Source organism: Rhinolophus ferrumequinum, chromosome 20 (assembly GCF_004115265.2).
Source record: "Rhinolophus ferrumequinum isolate MPI-CBG mRhiFer1 chromosome 20, mRhiFer1_v1.p, whole genome shotgun sequence".
Taxonomy (NCBI): Eukaryota; Metazoa; Chordata; class Mammalia; order Chiroptera; family Rhinolophidae; genus Rhinolophus; species Rhinolophus ferrumequinum.
The window spans coordinates 42322615-42338341 of NC_046303.1; the positions used below are offsets into that span (position 1 = coordinate 42322615).

Sequence of the window (15727 nt, forward strand, 5' to 3'; positions counted from 1 at the left end):
TCTTTTGAACCTATTGAGAAATACCCGAATGACTGTTTTAATTATTCTACTTCTATCTGTCTACTGATTTCCATCTCTCATTTCTATTAGGCATGTACTTACAAACGTATCATCTTTATGTACATCCATAGTCATTTTTATTTCCTCTTCCGTGATTATTCCCAGCTTTCCTATTTTGGATAAACTTGTCCAAAGGTGTGATGGGAGAGAGGAAATCTGGGAACCCTGTCTCTTTAAATGATTTCATGATAAAGTATTGGACGCAGTGTGTGAGAATGTGCTCTCTGCCTTTGTGGCTCAGGTGGACAAATTCTAAGTTAGAAAACTGTTTCCTTTTGACCCCGATAATGAGTCAGCAATGCTGGTCGGTCCTACTGCAGTCATAATTACACATTGGGGGTATACATAAATGTGTTTGTAAAGTGCTCGTGTTCCCTGTGTCTACCCCTTTCCCTCACACACCCAGTCATAATACACGGTGTGGACAGATAGATGTTCTTTTCTCCAGCTCTGGATGTTACTCCTTGTTCACAAAACTTTGGTCTCTTCTCACTTTCATCCAAGTTAAATTTGGACTTCCAAATATGATATTCACATCACACATTGCTAGCCCCACCATCTGCCCTGTCATTTCTTCCACTGCCTTTCCCTGATACAAATCACTGTTCTCTGAACAGGCCCCAATTCCCCACTTCTGTGTGTTTTCCTCAGACATTCTCTTCCCAAATCTACAACTTTCAACCATATTAAATCTCTTTCCATTATAGGTACTTCCTGAATCTCTGTATAAATAAATTCACAAATAGCAATTTAAAAACAAAATATTACATCTAAATTGAAGAAAAATGGCATGTTCTGATTTAATGAATGAGGTACCAAATTTCACTTAATGATATCCAGCTCCTTAAGCCTTGATATAATGTAGGCACCACATTTTGAAATATAGTAATGAATTATATTAATAGAATTCTCTGATTTTTAATGAAGAGTTTAGCTTCATTGTGATAGACGATCAAGTTGAAAAGCGTGATATATTCCATTTAACTAGTTAACAGTGTTTATGTGAGTCACAAAAATAGTGCATGGGTTCCAGCATCCATCTGGTGGCCACTGGCTTTATTTGACTTTAATCCCTAGGAAAAAATAAAGCAGCCATGGTCTATCATGTTTATATGGAGAAAGACAACAAACATTACAAAGGACAGCATCATTGACTCAGAATCTTAGTAAAGTATGGCTGCTGTAGGTTGAAGAAATAACTGTTGCCCTGAGATGGAAATAATCAAATTAAGTGTAACTATATTTTCTATAGAATAAAGTGTAGCGATTCATAACAACCTGAGACAGGCAGGAGCCAATAAGATGTATATTAGGTATGTCAACTTTAAAACTTCTATTGTGCTCCTCATGAGTTTCCACACAATTTTTTATGGTACATGAGATGTAACCCAAGCTTACAGAGTGACACCGTAGCAGCCGCATGATATAATGTTATCAGTTTTAATTAGAAGTTTCTCTTAGCAATAAATGCTGATGGTGTAGTAAAAATGTCCTAATTTCCCCTGAGAGGAATTTCTAGAAGACTGTCTTCAAATGCTCAGTAATTCTGCTCTACATTTTATAAATGGCAAGTGAATCATGAAAGGTCATCTTGCTTTCAGACTAATTGCACTGCTTATTTTTATTTTAATCTCTGCCTCCACTGAAAGGAAGTTACCTATAAAAATGAATGTAGAGATTTTTATTAAATCTACATAACATTTTATTTCTCTGACCTTTATCCATCAGGAAAGTCTATGAATTACTTAGTGTAGGAGAAAGATTTTTGGGGAACTGGCGGTAATAAGCATCTACTCATTTTTGCTATCTTGACTGCATACTGAAATTGTAGCAAATAAACCCTTGCTTTTTCTTCTTTGTAGAATGAATTTTTAGTATATATATTCATAAGAAGGAAAACCTGAAATTTTATATTTTTGTCCTGTGTTGTATTGTCCATAAAAAAAATGTATAATGAGATTGCAGTCTGGGTTACATCCATTCCAAAAGCCTATGAAACATAAGGCTTGAGTTATTTAAAAGAATATCTCCTCCAAATGCCTAGAAAAACTAGAAGCCTAGATATGCACACTTGTTCCTATAAATTGCAAAATGTTAGATTAAATATTAAAAGTAAATGCTGAATGACTCAGTTGGTCAAATTGAAAATAGTTGCACTGGGAATTTTTGAGATACCCTCATTTTTTGCACCTATTAGTTCATAAGTTTCCTTCTACGTCCATATTCAAACATTGCGAAGGTCATTTGCAACAGTAAATGTGGATATGGAATACTTAGTTATATCCTACACCTGTACATTAGCCATTGTGAGAGTAAAAGAAGTATACATATGCAGTTGTATTATTGGAAACTGCATGATATTCAAGTATTCTGACATCTTTTAACAGTTCCAATGCATTATGTGTTTTATTAATTGGCAACTTCCAAACAGTAAGGTTAACCTGCCTGTCGGTTTTTGATTTTGTTCAGTCATTAAGACAAGCCTTGTTCAGTCATTAAGACAAGCCTGTTTGATAATAGTCCTGTGTCAAATGTTCTGAACTTGGCTTAAGATTCGCACTGGACCTTCCCTCCAGTGTGTACATCTTACCATAAGTCTAGAGTAGCCCCATGACTCTTGTAAAGTAGTGAGCTCAAGACATAAGTCCTATTTAGTAGCAATTTACCAAATGATATGGAATATCCACAGTAAATGAACTTGAAATAAAATGCCAAGCCTATTGGGTAAGAACCAATGGGATGAGCAGGAAAACTTTCTTAGTTTATAAAAGAATTTGCATTTTCCCATTAACGGACAGTGTGGACTTGTCTAAAGACAAGTTTTAAAATAATAAGTATTTAACCCTTCACAATAATATATTTCAGATGATTATATACATTCTATAATAGAAATAATACTTCTTACATTTGGTATTTTTAATAGTGTACATTTACTACAAAGCACTTCAACATTACATATAATTAAGTTTATTTAGTTTGTTTAAGCATACCCTAGTATTAGATTGGTGCAAAAATAATTGCAGTTTTTGCAATTTTTTTTAACTTTTTAAACCGCAATTACTTTTATGCCAACCTAATATTATTATTTTTCAACACTCAAAGTGTTTTAATACACTTTTCTGGAAAATAGTACCCACCACATTTCTTTCTCAGCTAATTTATGAGCACATTTAGAAGCTTATTTTACATATGTCTCTTCTGATATCCTACAATGTAGAGAACTGGATGACTTAGGATGGCAAGACTGAATTAAGTACTCTATTAGCTGAATGCATTTTACTGTCAAAATAATATGTCTTTTCCATGAGGAAGATCTTTGGATTTTTTCATGAACTTGATGTGTCTTTTTTTTGTTTTAAGTTATGTTTCATTTTTGTTTGTTTGTGTTTATGCTTCTCTTGTTTCTATTGCAGTTTGGCCTTGGTATTACCAACCTACAGTTTTTACTATATAAAAGCCAAAATAGAAGAGACAATAACTCAGGCCAGATGTAAGTACTGTGAAAGCAACTTTAGGGTCTATTTGTTATCCTTGAATATCAGATGTTTAAAGACTTCTAGATTTTGGAATACCCAAGGCTTATACAGTTTAGTAGGTGTTATTACCAAATCTACAGCAATGATTCTAACCTATTCCAAACATGCAAGGAACAAGAAATATTCTACATGGATAGAATATGAGCAGGTACTCCAGTCTCACTGGCAGTTCCCACCACCCTTCCTGCCTTGCTTTGTGCTGATAGAATCATTGCAGTGCTGTGTCCTCTGTTTCTGTTGGTTTAAGGGTCTGCTAGCTGGCGCAAAATGTTTCACGTAGTCTCTACTCATGGCACTGTGCGAGTAAAGCTTTATCTTTTCTTTCTTTTCTTCTTCTATTTTGTTGTTGTTGTTGTTGTTGCTTTTGGCAAGAATAATATTGTGCTTCACATCTTCTACTTTGTTTGAATACATTAAATCGCACTGGTCTTTGGCTTTGGTTTGGTGATTAACTTTCTTCTCATAATTTAAATTAACGTCTTCAGTAACTCCAGTGAATTAGATTTTTTTTCTTTAAGCATCATTTGGAATGTGGAGTAATTATTAACACTAATGCATATTTCAGGTCATTATTAATCTTTATTTTGTTTTGGGTAACTAGATTTAATAAAGTCAAATGACCATCATATTCTTTGCACATCACTCAATTATTATTAGCAACCTAAATTTTTTCTGATACAATAGAGTAAAATATATATACATACATATATAATATTTTTATATACCATATTTTGCCATATATAATGTGCTCCCGTGTATAATGCGCACCCGCATTTTTGGCCCAAATTTTCAGGGGAAAAAAATCTTTCATTGTAATTTTTTAATTCAAATTTTTATTTATTAACATTTAGGTACTTGTTTTTTGTATTATAAAGGAATTTCAGCATTTATTTTTTAACATATTATGGTATAAAAAATTTTATGTAACAAATATAATTACAAAACACAAGCTACAGGAGATTTTATGTACCAGTAATAAATTTACAGTATTTATGCATCATTGAAGGCCAAGGCTCTTCCTCGTTGCAAGTTCATCGTAAGTTCAACAAAACCAGTTATTGTATTCCAGGGGATTATTTTGCGTACGGATATTGTTATTGATTTCTAGAGTTACACTTTTAACTCATAAGCATAAATGAAAGAATTAAAAACATTTATACAGATAGGGGAATTGGCACTACCCATGTATAATGCACATCCTTATTTTTCCCTCATGAATTTGGGCAAAACAGTAAGCATTATACACGGCAAAATATGGTACATTTTATATCTGACTTTAAGTAAGCTAGATTCTTTCATTTCTCTGTCGGTTCTTTTTTGCTCTCCGAAGTCCTTGTTCTCATAGTACATTGTGGTAATTTATACATTTATATCATTTTCACTTGATAGATATGATGGTCTTTTAGCAATCAGCAACTTTGCATGAGCTAGTTCTTCACTTGACAAATGAGGATGGTGACTAGTGGGTTTTTGATGATTGGTAAATGCTTCTGTTTATAGGCTCATATCATTGATATTGCACCTGCATTAATCATTTTGCAAAATAGACCCTTGAAATAACCACAGTACAGAGAGGGTGCTCTAGTAGTAATTGACGGAACATACTTTCCAGTCTTCAAAAATATGTGTCTTTCTTTTCAGACTACAGCTGTACATAAATAAACCTTTGATCTATGCACAATATTTTTATTCAAGAAAGTCATTGAATAAAATATTGTTTGTGACCCCCTTTGCTTTACCCTCTTTTTTTGTTTTGTTTCCCTGCTTTCTCTTTCTGATGGATTTTCACAGCAAAAAAGGGCAAAATGAAGGGCAAGTATTTTCTTGTTGCTCAATTTTTTTCTGTGTAGTACACTTGACATTTCCACTGATTTTTCCATTCCTATTGGATATTATCCTCTGTGCTTCACATGTGCTAGATTTTCCTCCATGGTCACTCAAACCTTAGCAGCCAAAAAGGGGGAAAGATTATGCTTTGTTTTCATATGCAACCTGTTTCACATTCAAGTTTATTCTTAGAGTTAAATACTTGTGTGTTTTTATCGTTCCACTTACTAATTCATATTCATGTGAAGAATGTTATCAGTTCTCTGAAGGTGTTAATGGTTTATGAAAATCGTTTTCTTAACCATCATATTGGTAATTTTTTATGTTGACATTTTAAATAAAATACCTTCGACGTAATATTGATATAAATCACTTTTTAAAGGATACCTTAGTTATGGTACAATTAGTAAATGATAAAAATATAAATACAGCATTTTTTCTGCTATAATGGTTGTAACCCATATTATGAAATTAAAATTGATTTTATTTTTGGAAGTATGGAGTAAATTTATTTTCATTGATGGGTTTCAATTTAGGATGTAAGTAGTCTATTTTTATTTTTGTTTATTAGGTTATCTTTCTAATGCCTTCTTATAGTCGTATATTCTGGATTGCTTATCTGACTCTATAACATTATCTTTGCAGATTCAGAGACACTGAAGCCGGATAATTTTGAAGAATCTGGCTATACATTCTTAGCACCACGGTTGGTTGTATTTTTTTTTTAATAGCTTGTATGGATGATAACAGTTCTGAATTGGGGTCAGGACTTTTCTGGGTTAATTCCATGCAAAATTAATGGAACCAAATGGAACAATAACTATAAAACTGAAAGAGAATCCTGTTCTTTAATTCATTTACTCATTCAAATAGTTACTGAGCAGCTACTAGGTGCTACGCTATATACTGATATGGGGATACAATACTGAATAAGACAGATCTAGACTTTGCTTTTGTTGGAACTAGCCGTGCATTCAACAACAATGAAGAATTGTATATTTCCATTAGTTATATGTGTGCATATACAAACATACTCTATATATGTATGTTTTTATGTATATTATATATACACACACATATATATATACACATATACTCACTGGTAGATATGCATAGATATGTACAGATATATGTGTATACATACACATAAGAATGTATATAACAACTCATAGTATGTCTTAATCTCATAATTGATTCTTTTTAATACTCTAACACAACTTTCTGGGAAAACATAATTTAATATAGTAACATTTTGCTCACGTACACTTTAAGATTGACATTTTTACTTCCTGCCCAATTTTATTTTTTTCTGTCATGTAATTCCCTTTCTCTGTCCTTAATGTACATCTTTATCCCTACTTCTATTTTCGTGTAGTTATTTGAAACTCTATTCAATAATCTAAGAATGTTCTTTATTTTTATTTCCCTAATTTTTAATTCCCTCTCTAGCAGACACATACATTATTCAAATTAATAATTCCTACTAATCTAGGCTAAATTATTGAAGAAAATAAATTCCGAAGCTTGTATTATTAATCTCTCACATTCTAAACTTCTTAAAGAAATTACTCTTACAACCCAAAGAAGGCTCATAAAAATTGATCTGTGTTACTCTTTTATTTCTTCATAAGGATATCTGAATTTTTGGTTTTCTTCTTGAAAATAGGGACTTTTGAGAAATCTCTGTTAACAGAGCATATGCTTGGCTTCATGGTTGACTCTGCCCTCAAGCAGCTTCTCCTGCTTGAATTTTCTTCAGTGTTTGATACTCCTGGTCACAGCCCCCTTTGACACTCTTGCCTCCCCTTGCTTGATGACACACTATTCTGATTTTCTTCTTCCCTGCTGCATATTCACAGTCTCTTTCAAAAGTTTCTTTTCTTCTGTAGATCTTACAGGAGGGTGCTAGGTTAGACTCCCTTCTCTTCTTACTCTGTGTCTACAAACATACCCCCCCATGTAGTCCATGTCTATAGTTTGAGGCGATATCGTCCAAACCTACCAGTTGGCAATATCATCTAGAAGCAAAATAGACATGATATGTGGCTTATTGACATCACACTACAATATAGGATCAAACAACATATCTATTTCCAGACTTTAGGTTTACCCTATATATTTCAATATGAGATTCATATTTATGGAAACCTAACAGGAATAGTTAGGTTTCAGTATCTCCTAAACATTTATTCTCTTTGGAGAATTCTTCCTGTGTCGCTTCAGTGAAGAAAATACCATCCTCTCAGATGCCCAGTCTTGAAACCTGTGAGTTGTCGCCCTTTCCTTTATATCTTGTAATCAATCAGTAATTCCTGCCAAATAGAATTTATCTTCTGAGTATCAGTAATCTCTCTCAAACTCTGCTGCCTTTGTCCTAGAGCAGGCTACTGTTTTCTCTCACCTAAACTACTATAGCTACCTTCTAATTGATCCCCCTACCTCCAATATTTCCCCCTTACTTCTCAATCCCATCTTCTTTCTATAATCAGAGAGCTTCTAAAATGTGTTTCTCATCTACTAAATATTAACCAATGGCTCAGTACTGTCCTCGTGATAACCTGTACTTTACAGCATAGCTTTCAAATGCTCTTTCACTAGGTCCCAGTTTACCAATGTGGTCGCCCGCACTCTAAATCAGGGGCCATCCAACTACAGCCTACGGACTGGCTGCCTGCTTTCTACATAAAGTTTTATTGGAAGACAGCCATACTTATTTGTTGATATATTGTCTTTCACTATAAAGGCAGAGTTGAGTAGTTAGTAGTTGCGGCATAGACCTTATAGCCCCCCCCCCCCGGAGTCATTTACTATCTGGCCCTTTAAGAAAAAGTTAGTCAACCTTTGCTCTAAACTCGAGCCACACTAAACTTCTCTCAGTTCCTAAATGCACTGTTTTGTCTCCCTTTGCCTCTTTTTACTCACTACTTTTCTATTTTAGAGTATACTCAGACATGCCCCACCCCTTCCCAAAACCCAACTTCAAACTCCTTGATCTGGGAATTTCTTTCCCATCTTCACTGGATAAGACATCCTTGCTGGCTGTCACATAAGAATCCTGCAGTTCCCCTTAACAGAGCATCAGCTACATTTTATTTTATTTACTTTCTCCAACAGAGCCATGCCTGCGTCTGTTTGACTTCCATTCAATACTCAACATAAAACCCATTGCCTGGCGCACAGTAGGTGATGAATAAAATATGTAGCTATTGTAGAAGCTATAAATATATGGAGAATATTTTAAAAATCATTAACAATAACACCTGCAGTCTTATTAGCACTTTTTTCGATACAAGCAACTTTGAGCAACTTAAAACTGCTTTAACCGGTTTTAGGTTGAAAGGAGAATATTAAGGAGTATTAACATACTCGAATTTATATATTCACTACTTAGACAGTAACACTGTTAAAAGAGATTGAAAGTACAATGAAGTGGTAATACTCCTCCTCTATCTCAAATATGAGTTTTTCTCCGGGCAGCTTCTTCACTCATCTCACCCAATTATTAAATAGCAGACCATGCAGATTGGCTTTCTGTGCTTCACCATTAGACAAGATGGAAAATATGGTAAAAGTCCAGGTACTCAAAGAGGATAAATATATCCCCCAATTCCAATTCCCAATTCGTAAGCAATGGACTTTGTTTCATTTAGCAGGTGGACCATTTCTATGGCCTAAGCCATATTCAGTATCAGTCTGCCTGGCTGACTGGAAGACTGGAATTTGCCTGTGTGCTTAGGGATGGAGCAAATACCACAGAAGGGAAGCAGTGTTGTAGCTTATAGAACAAACCAATGAGTGTCCTCCTCAATTAATATGTGTTAAGCCCTTTATATGCATGACTATATTTATTGCTCAGAAATACTCTATAATAAATACTCTATACCACAGAAGTGTGCGTGGTATAGAACAGCAGTCATATGTTTTTGTCAGTATTATTAATGAGAAATGGTGTGGGAAACTAGAGCAAGACTATCTGAGTCTGTTTCCCACATCTTCATTGTTATGGTTGTGTTACTCAACTTCTCTGCACTTAGTATCTTTACTTGCAAAATATTATACCAACTCTATCTCACAGAGCTTGTATAAATTTTAAATGACATAATGCATGCAAAATACTTATCATAGTTCTTAGTAAGGTATGGGCTCTAAATAAAAGCTACTGTTTATGGTTGTAGTAAGAGGAGGAGGAAGAAGCATTATTATTTAATAAAGGGTATTAAAAAGCAGTTATTTTAAAATAATTTAAAGATAGAACCATTTTTGTCAACTCCTCAATACATTAAGCTGTTTTATACTGATTAATAATCAGTTTTTGCATTTTCCTCGATTTTAAAACTATTGCAAAAGGAAAACATTGAGAATATAAATGCTTTCAAAAGGCACACAGTGATAGGGATGAAAAGTCTAAAACATGGATGAATTTTTCTATCTTTCTCAGATAATCAGAAATGAGAAAGGCACTTTAAATAAGATGAGTTAGAATGAGAAAGAAACAACAATATGTGATAACCTATAGTTCAGTGCTAATCTGTGGTGTATGATCTGTGTAAGTTTCTTGAACAGAATGAGAGCACACTCATTTGAAATTTTCTAGAAAGAAATAATTCACCATATTTCTAATACTAAAAGTATTTTAGTGTCAAAGCCCTTTAAGTTACAAAGGCCATGTGGTTAGAAACAGAAAGTGACCAAAAGAGATGATAGCTGTCATATCCTGAAGGTATTTTCAGCAAATTAAAGTTTGATTTGTTTCTTTAAAGTCACCCAGTGAAGTTTCCACCTTGCTGCTTCACTTTGCTGAGTAGTCATTTTCCTAAGAGATTAAATAACGATCACTGTATAATCTCTTTTGGAGAAACAGCACCTCATAGAAAGAGTATCGACAGGTCTCCCCGCATATCTTTGGGGCACAATTTAGCAGTTTTGGTAACCGCGGGTGGTTCCTTTGGGACAAGAACCTAAGAAGGGGTGATTATATTGAGTCCTCAAGTTCCCAGCCCTGGGCTAAATAATCAGGAGGCTAACAAGCAACCAACATCAATGCTGTCTGTCTAACCACATATTCGCCTCTCAAATATTCCAATCAGTCTCTTCTTATTGCCTATTGCATAGGCACGCACTCCACATAGTGGGTGATTTTCTGTGACACTTTTGGATCATTCTTATTACTGGAAAACTCATTCCACTGACAAAACATTCAATGTTTTCTAATATTTCCATTTTTAAAATTATTTCACCTTTGTTTCCATCCTAATTCAACAACTCTCCTTACTTGTACTTTCAACACTTTCACAGCTTTGCCGTTAGTAAAAATGAGATTATCAAACATGTTTAATGTTTACTGTCATCAGAATTAGTCAATAATATCTTGAAGATCATAATATCTTTAGATGACTTCAAAATGAAGCACAACCCAGCCAGCAAGGATTTAAAAAAAAAAAAGAAAGAAAAGCAAAGAAAAAAAAAAAAAGATGACATTCTCTAAATTAATCGCTCACAACACTGAAATCCATTTGTTGGTGGAAGAGGTCAAAGTTGATTTTGGCCTGGAGTTGTGCAGCAACAAGAGTCCCCAGAGTGTAAGTTTAAAGCACATTGTACGGTTAAAACACACCAATGAGGGACGTGAATTCTTGGCTTCTCCTTGGGGGCTTAACCATTTGCTTTTTAGGTACCTTTAGGCAAATCATTTTTACATATTTGAATCTCAGTTTCCTCACCTTTGAAATATTAAATACCACTGGTAAAGTTGTTTTTATGATTAAATGAGCAAAGATAATTCTAGAAATGCCTTTTAAATAACATGGAATTCTAAAAATGGTTTATTATTTGCAACATTTTATTTATTCCTTCCAGAGCCTTGCCATTGACTTCTAATTCTTGAGATGATAATTCAATATGCTGGCCTTTTGACTACTAATCAAAACAGCCTAGCATTAAGGGAAGAAGTGAATTTTAGCTCATCAATAAAGAAATGAGTATAAATTATATAAACTTTCTAAACCTTGCTTTTCTAAACTAAAATTTTCTATGAACTGAGAAGTGGGGTGTTTTTTGTTTCGTTTTTGAAGTTCTAACATTCTTTTCTTCTATTCTCTTCTAAGGTTTTGTATTTAGATAATGGACTTACTTACATCTGAAAATGTTTACTATTTAATTTAATTTTTGCCTTCACTATTTCATTAGGCAATCTATTGGTTGTATTAACCTAGTTATTATAATTGTAATCTTATATTGATGTTCCCTTATATTTATGCTGAATTTCCAAAACACTTAGGACAGCAGTTCTTAAGGTACGAGTATGAGAACCCTGTAGGTTCCACAGGTCCTTTCAGAGAATCCACAAAGTCAAAGCTGTTTTCCTAAGAATGTCAGATGATGTTTGTCTGTTTCATCATATTGTCATTTGCACTGACAATATAAAAACAATGGTGATCTGATACCTTAACAGGAATCAAGGCAGTGGCACCAAATGCCATTTTAATCGCCAGGCACTGGCATTGAGGAAAAAGCCAGTTGCACTTAAAATATCCTTGATTAAAGCAGTAAAAATTATTCATTTTATTTAAACTTTACCATTTTATTTATTTAAGTAATTTTATTTAAATAAAATTATACATTTTATTTAAACTTTAATAAACTTTACTAATACTCTGTGAAATGAAAATGCAAATTCTATGGCATGTCTGAGTAACTTAAAGAAAAATACTATTCTGACTGTTTGAATTGAGAGCTGAAATAGGTTGAAAAGTAATTCTATTTTAAAATATGATTTGGGTATTTGGAAAACATTTTCTCAGAAATCAAATGAACCTTTTACTTCGAAGAAAACAACTGAGTATTTGTTGCCAATGTCAAAATCTGAATTTATAAACAAAAATTAGAATTTTGGGAAAGTTGTATCTATTATTGTGATCATAACAGCTTGCCAGTAGTTGACTTATCTGTTGAGATCAGTGATGATAGTGATAAATGTGAATTTTCAATATTGTATGATGAAATGTGTCATCATTTGGAAGATTTACATAGTTCATATTTTCCAGATAGCCAATTAATGATGTTACAAAATCATAGATAGATAAAAGACTCTTTTAAATTGTAAGGCAGTACATTGAATTCTAAGGTAGCGGTACGGTACAAAAGTTCATTGACATGGTTTCCAATTCCATATTATAAGTAACTATCAAGAAATTACAAATAATCAACTTTTGGTATGTTATACAAAAAAGAATAAATACAGTTATCTGAAGACTATTAAATAATCCTGCACTTCCAACTGCATATCTGTATGAGAATGGATATTTTTCATGTGCCAAAACAAAATATTGCAGTTGATTGAATGCAGAGGTACACTTGTCTTTTATTAAGTCAGGAATTAAAGAGATTTGCAGATAGTTAAATTAATGTCACTTTTTCTACTAGGTTATTTTTTTTGAAAATACAGTAATTTCTTATAAAACATTAACATATAATGGGTGTTTGATATTTAGTAAATAAATACATTTTTAAAAATTTCTCAACTTCTGTATGAAAACTGCAAACCTACAACATATAGTGATAATAATTTAATAAGAATAACAAAAGCTATATGGTCACCTATAGTCCAGGGATCAAGTGCTTAATATATATCATCTATAATACCACTTGTTGTTTCATAGAAATGAGAAAATGGAGGTAACAAGTGGTTCAGGGCTTACAAAGTCATATAGCTAGTAAAAACAAACAAAAAAAACCCAGTATTTCCACTTTCGTTTTCTATGATTACTATGTCTATTTTTTAATGTTTTGACTTTAATACCCAATATCTTAAAATGTGTTTTTCAGAGATTACTGCAATGATCTTAAAATATCAGATAATAACACCGAATTTCTTTTAAATTTCAATGAGTTTATTGATAGAAAAACTCCAAACAATCCATCATGTAAGTATACATTAATTTGCAATTATTGTACCACTCTGGTTATATCCAAGTAGTCAATTCTTGGTTCAGATTAGTTTGATGTTATTCTGATATATTTATATACTTTATGAATTTTTTACAGTAAAATGTAACAATTTGGCCCTTTATATATTAAAGAAATTTTATTTCATTAAGTAAAATCAAAATTTAAAAATCAAGTAATACTTGCAAGTGTTTAAATGTAAATAGGTTGTACTTATTTTTGCTCCTTTCAAATTTAAGAAACTTAATTTTGAATGATTTTTTGAAGGTTTTTTCATTGCATTCTTCTTACTATATAGAGGAAAACAAACAGAAAACACTTTTTTTATTGATTCATATGTATATATCCTCCACTTTATATAAGGAATTTTAATATGAACAGAATAAAAAAATATAAATGAAGATATGTCACTTAATGGGTTGTTTTCTTTCTGATATTCTATCTTGATCACAGTTAACTTTGTATATTAAAAAATATGATTCTATAATTTCCCATTTATTGATGTAAATCAATTTGGAATAAAAGAAATTTTAGTAGTTTTTAAACATTTGTCTTTCAGAGAAATTTGAAAATCATTCATACTAAGAAACTGCACAGAGATTTGTGGATTCTTGACTCTTCAAGCATTTAAAAATCTTAACTTTTTTCTTTCTAAAAATATCCTCTGAAAGTACTATCAAGGAAAAATTCAATGGAAATGGGAAATAACAGGAAAATCAGCTCTATGGCAAAAATTACCTTAGTGAATATAATTTGGGGAAAAAAAAGTATATATACTGACATTTTTGTTCTTCCCTACTCCTTCCTCCCTTTTTCCTCTTCCTCCTCTTTTCTCATTTTTTTCTTTTTAAAAATAATTTCCTTTTCTATCAGAATGGTTTAAAAAACGCACTTCCTCATTTATAAAAAGTGAAAATTCATTCTTAACGCCATCTCTCAAGTTTAAATTTATCTTATAACTTTCTAGCACCACTAATAGTAATTAGCTACTCTGAAAACCTGTTTTGGGTAGATGAAGTCTACATTTATCATGCCTGAATATACATGATTCCAAAACTTTCTACTCTGTAAGCTCCATCTGAGCGAGCCAGAGCCTTTTTAGTGTTACTTCACGTTATTGTTTATATTTCCTAGTAGTAAGTAATAGGCATTCCCAAGAGAGAACTGAAATATTAATATTATTGATTTTTTCTTTAATTGGATGCCTCTAGGTCCTAGGAAAGTATGAATATGTTTGAACAAAATGCTTTCAGAATAATAGTATTAATATCTATACTGTTGTCTGTTCTTCAATCTCTTCCTTCATTTCACTTTACCTTTTATCTGCCTCCCCTATAATCCAATAGAAAATGTTTGATGTGATTGTATAACCATGTAAAGAGTTGAAATTTTATTGGATTTTTAATTTAAAAAGGAGCCAATAGCTATAAAATAATTTATATTTTCTGGTGATTATGTATTACAGACTTTTCTCAATCATATTTTACTTCATTACCAAATAATATGTAAAACTGACTCTAAAAGTAAATGTCAGTGATTGAAATCTAACAGTGATCTAAATTGTTTCTTTTCAAAGGGATGCAATCAAATTTAATTTGCTTTATAAAAATACTTAATCCATCAGTAAAATTAGAATTCTCACCTAATATTAAGTTAATTTATTAACCTACCTAAATGTCTATATTACAGAGTAGTTGTCTTCCTTATATTCCCTTTTATTTTTGAACTAATGTAAAAATGAGATTGTGTGTGTGTGTGTGTGTGTGTGTGTGTGTGTGTGTAGCGGTAAAGATTAATACTAATAATCTGTTTATATATTGTATGTAATCAGCTGCAAGGGACCTATTTCAAGACACATTTTAGACTTACAGTATAATGAAAATATGAACAAAATTATGAAATTACTTACAGTATTGGTTTATATTACAAAGCAGAATAATGGTCTCATTTTTTTGTTTGTTTGTTTTACCTAAAAGGATTTGAGACAATTAAATTATAGCACTCACTTTCCAAATGGACTGTTTTTTAAAGTGATGGCAGTTTCTAAAATAATATAATAAAAAAGATAGTTCCTAAAATGAATTGAAATGAAATCTAAAAAATGGATTAAGTCAACCTTTAATCCTGGGTGAAAGATACATTAAATTAAATTAATTAAAACCAACTGTTTCCAGCCTATCCTACCCCCACCTCTTGTAGTAATAGGATAATAAGTAAGACTATATATTTCTTACCTGAATAAAATGAAATTGTATCATGAATGTGAAGTTTGAGAGAGTACTTGCAAGTTATTCAGAGCTTCATGGACTTAGAGCAGAGGAGTCAAGAGAAAAGGATGAAGGCAAAAAATATTTAAGAAA

General features: G+C 32.3%; 1 protein-coding gene across 6 annotated transcripts in view; it reads left to right on the forward strand.

Moving 5' to 3' along the window:
* The window catches only part of CACNA2D1 (calcium voltage-gated channel auxiliary subunit alpha2delta 1), a 457063-nt gene that overhangs the window by 411344 nt on the left and 29992 nt on the right, over nt 1-15727 (forward strand). For 3 of the 6 annotated variants that reach the window (XM_033088698.1, XM_033088700.1, XM_033088701.1), the window contains 4 exons: nt 3474-3550; nt 5388-5408; nt 6069-6129; nt 13248-13345. In XM_033088698.1, the coding sequence (XP_032944589.1) occupies nt 3474-3550; nt 5388-5408; nt 6069-6129; nt 13248-13345 (257 nt within the window). The remainder of the gene's footprint in view (nt 1-3473; nt 3551-5387; nt 5409-6068; nt 6130-13247; nt 13346-15727) is intronic. The other 3 variants (XM_033088699.1, XM_033088702.1, XM_033088704.1) reach the window with 1 other exon arrangement.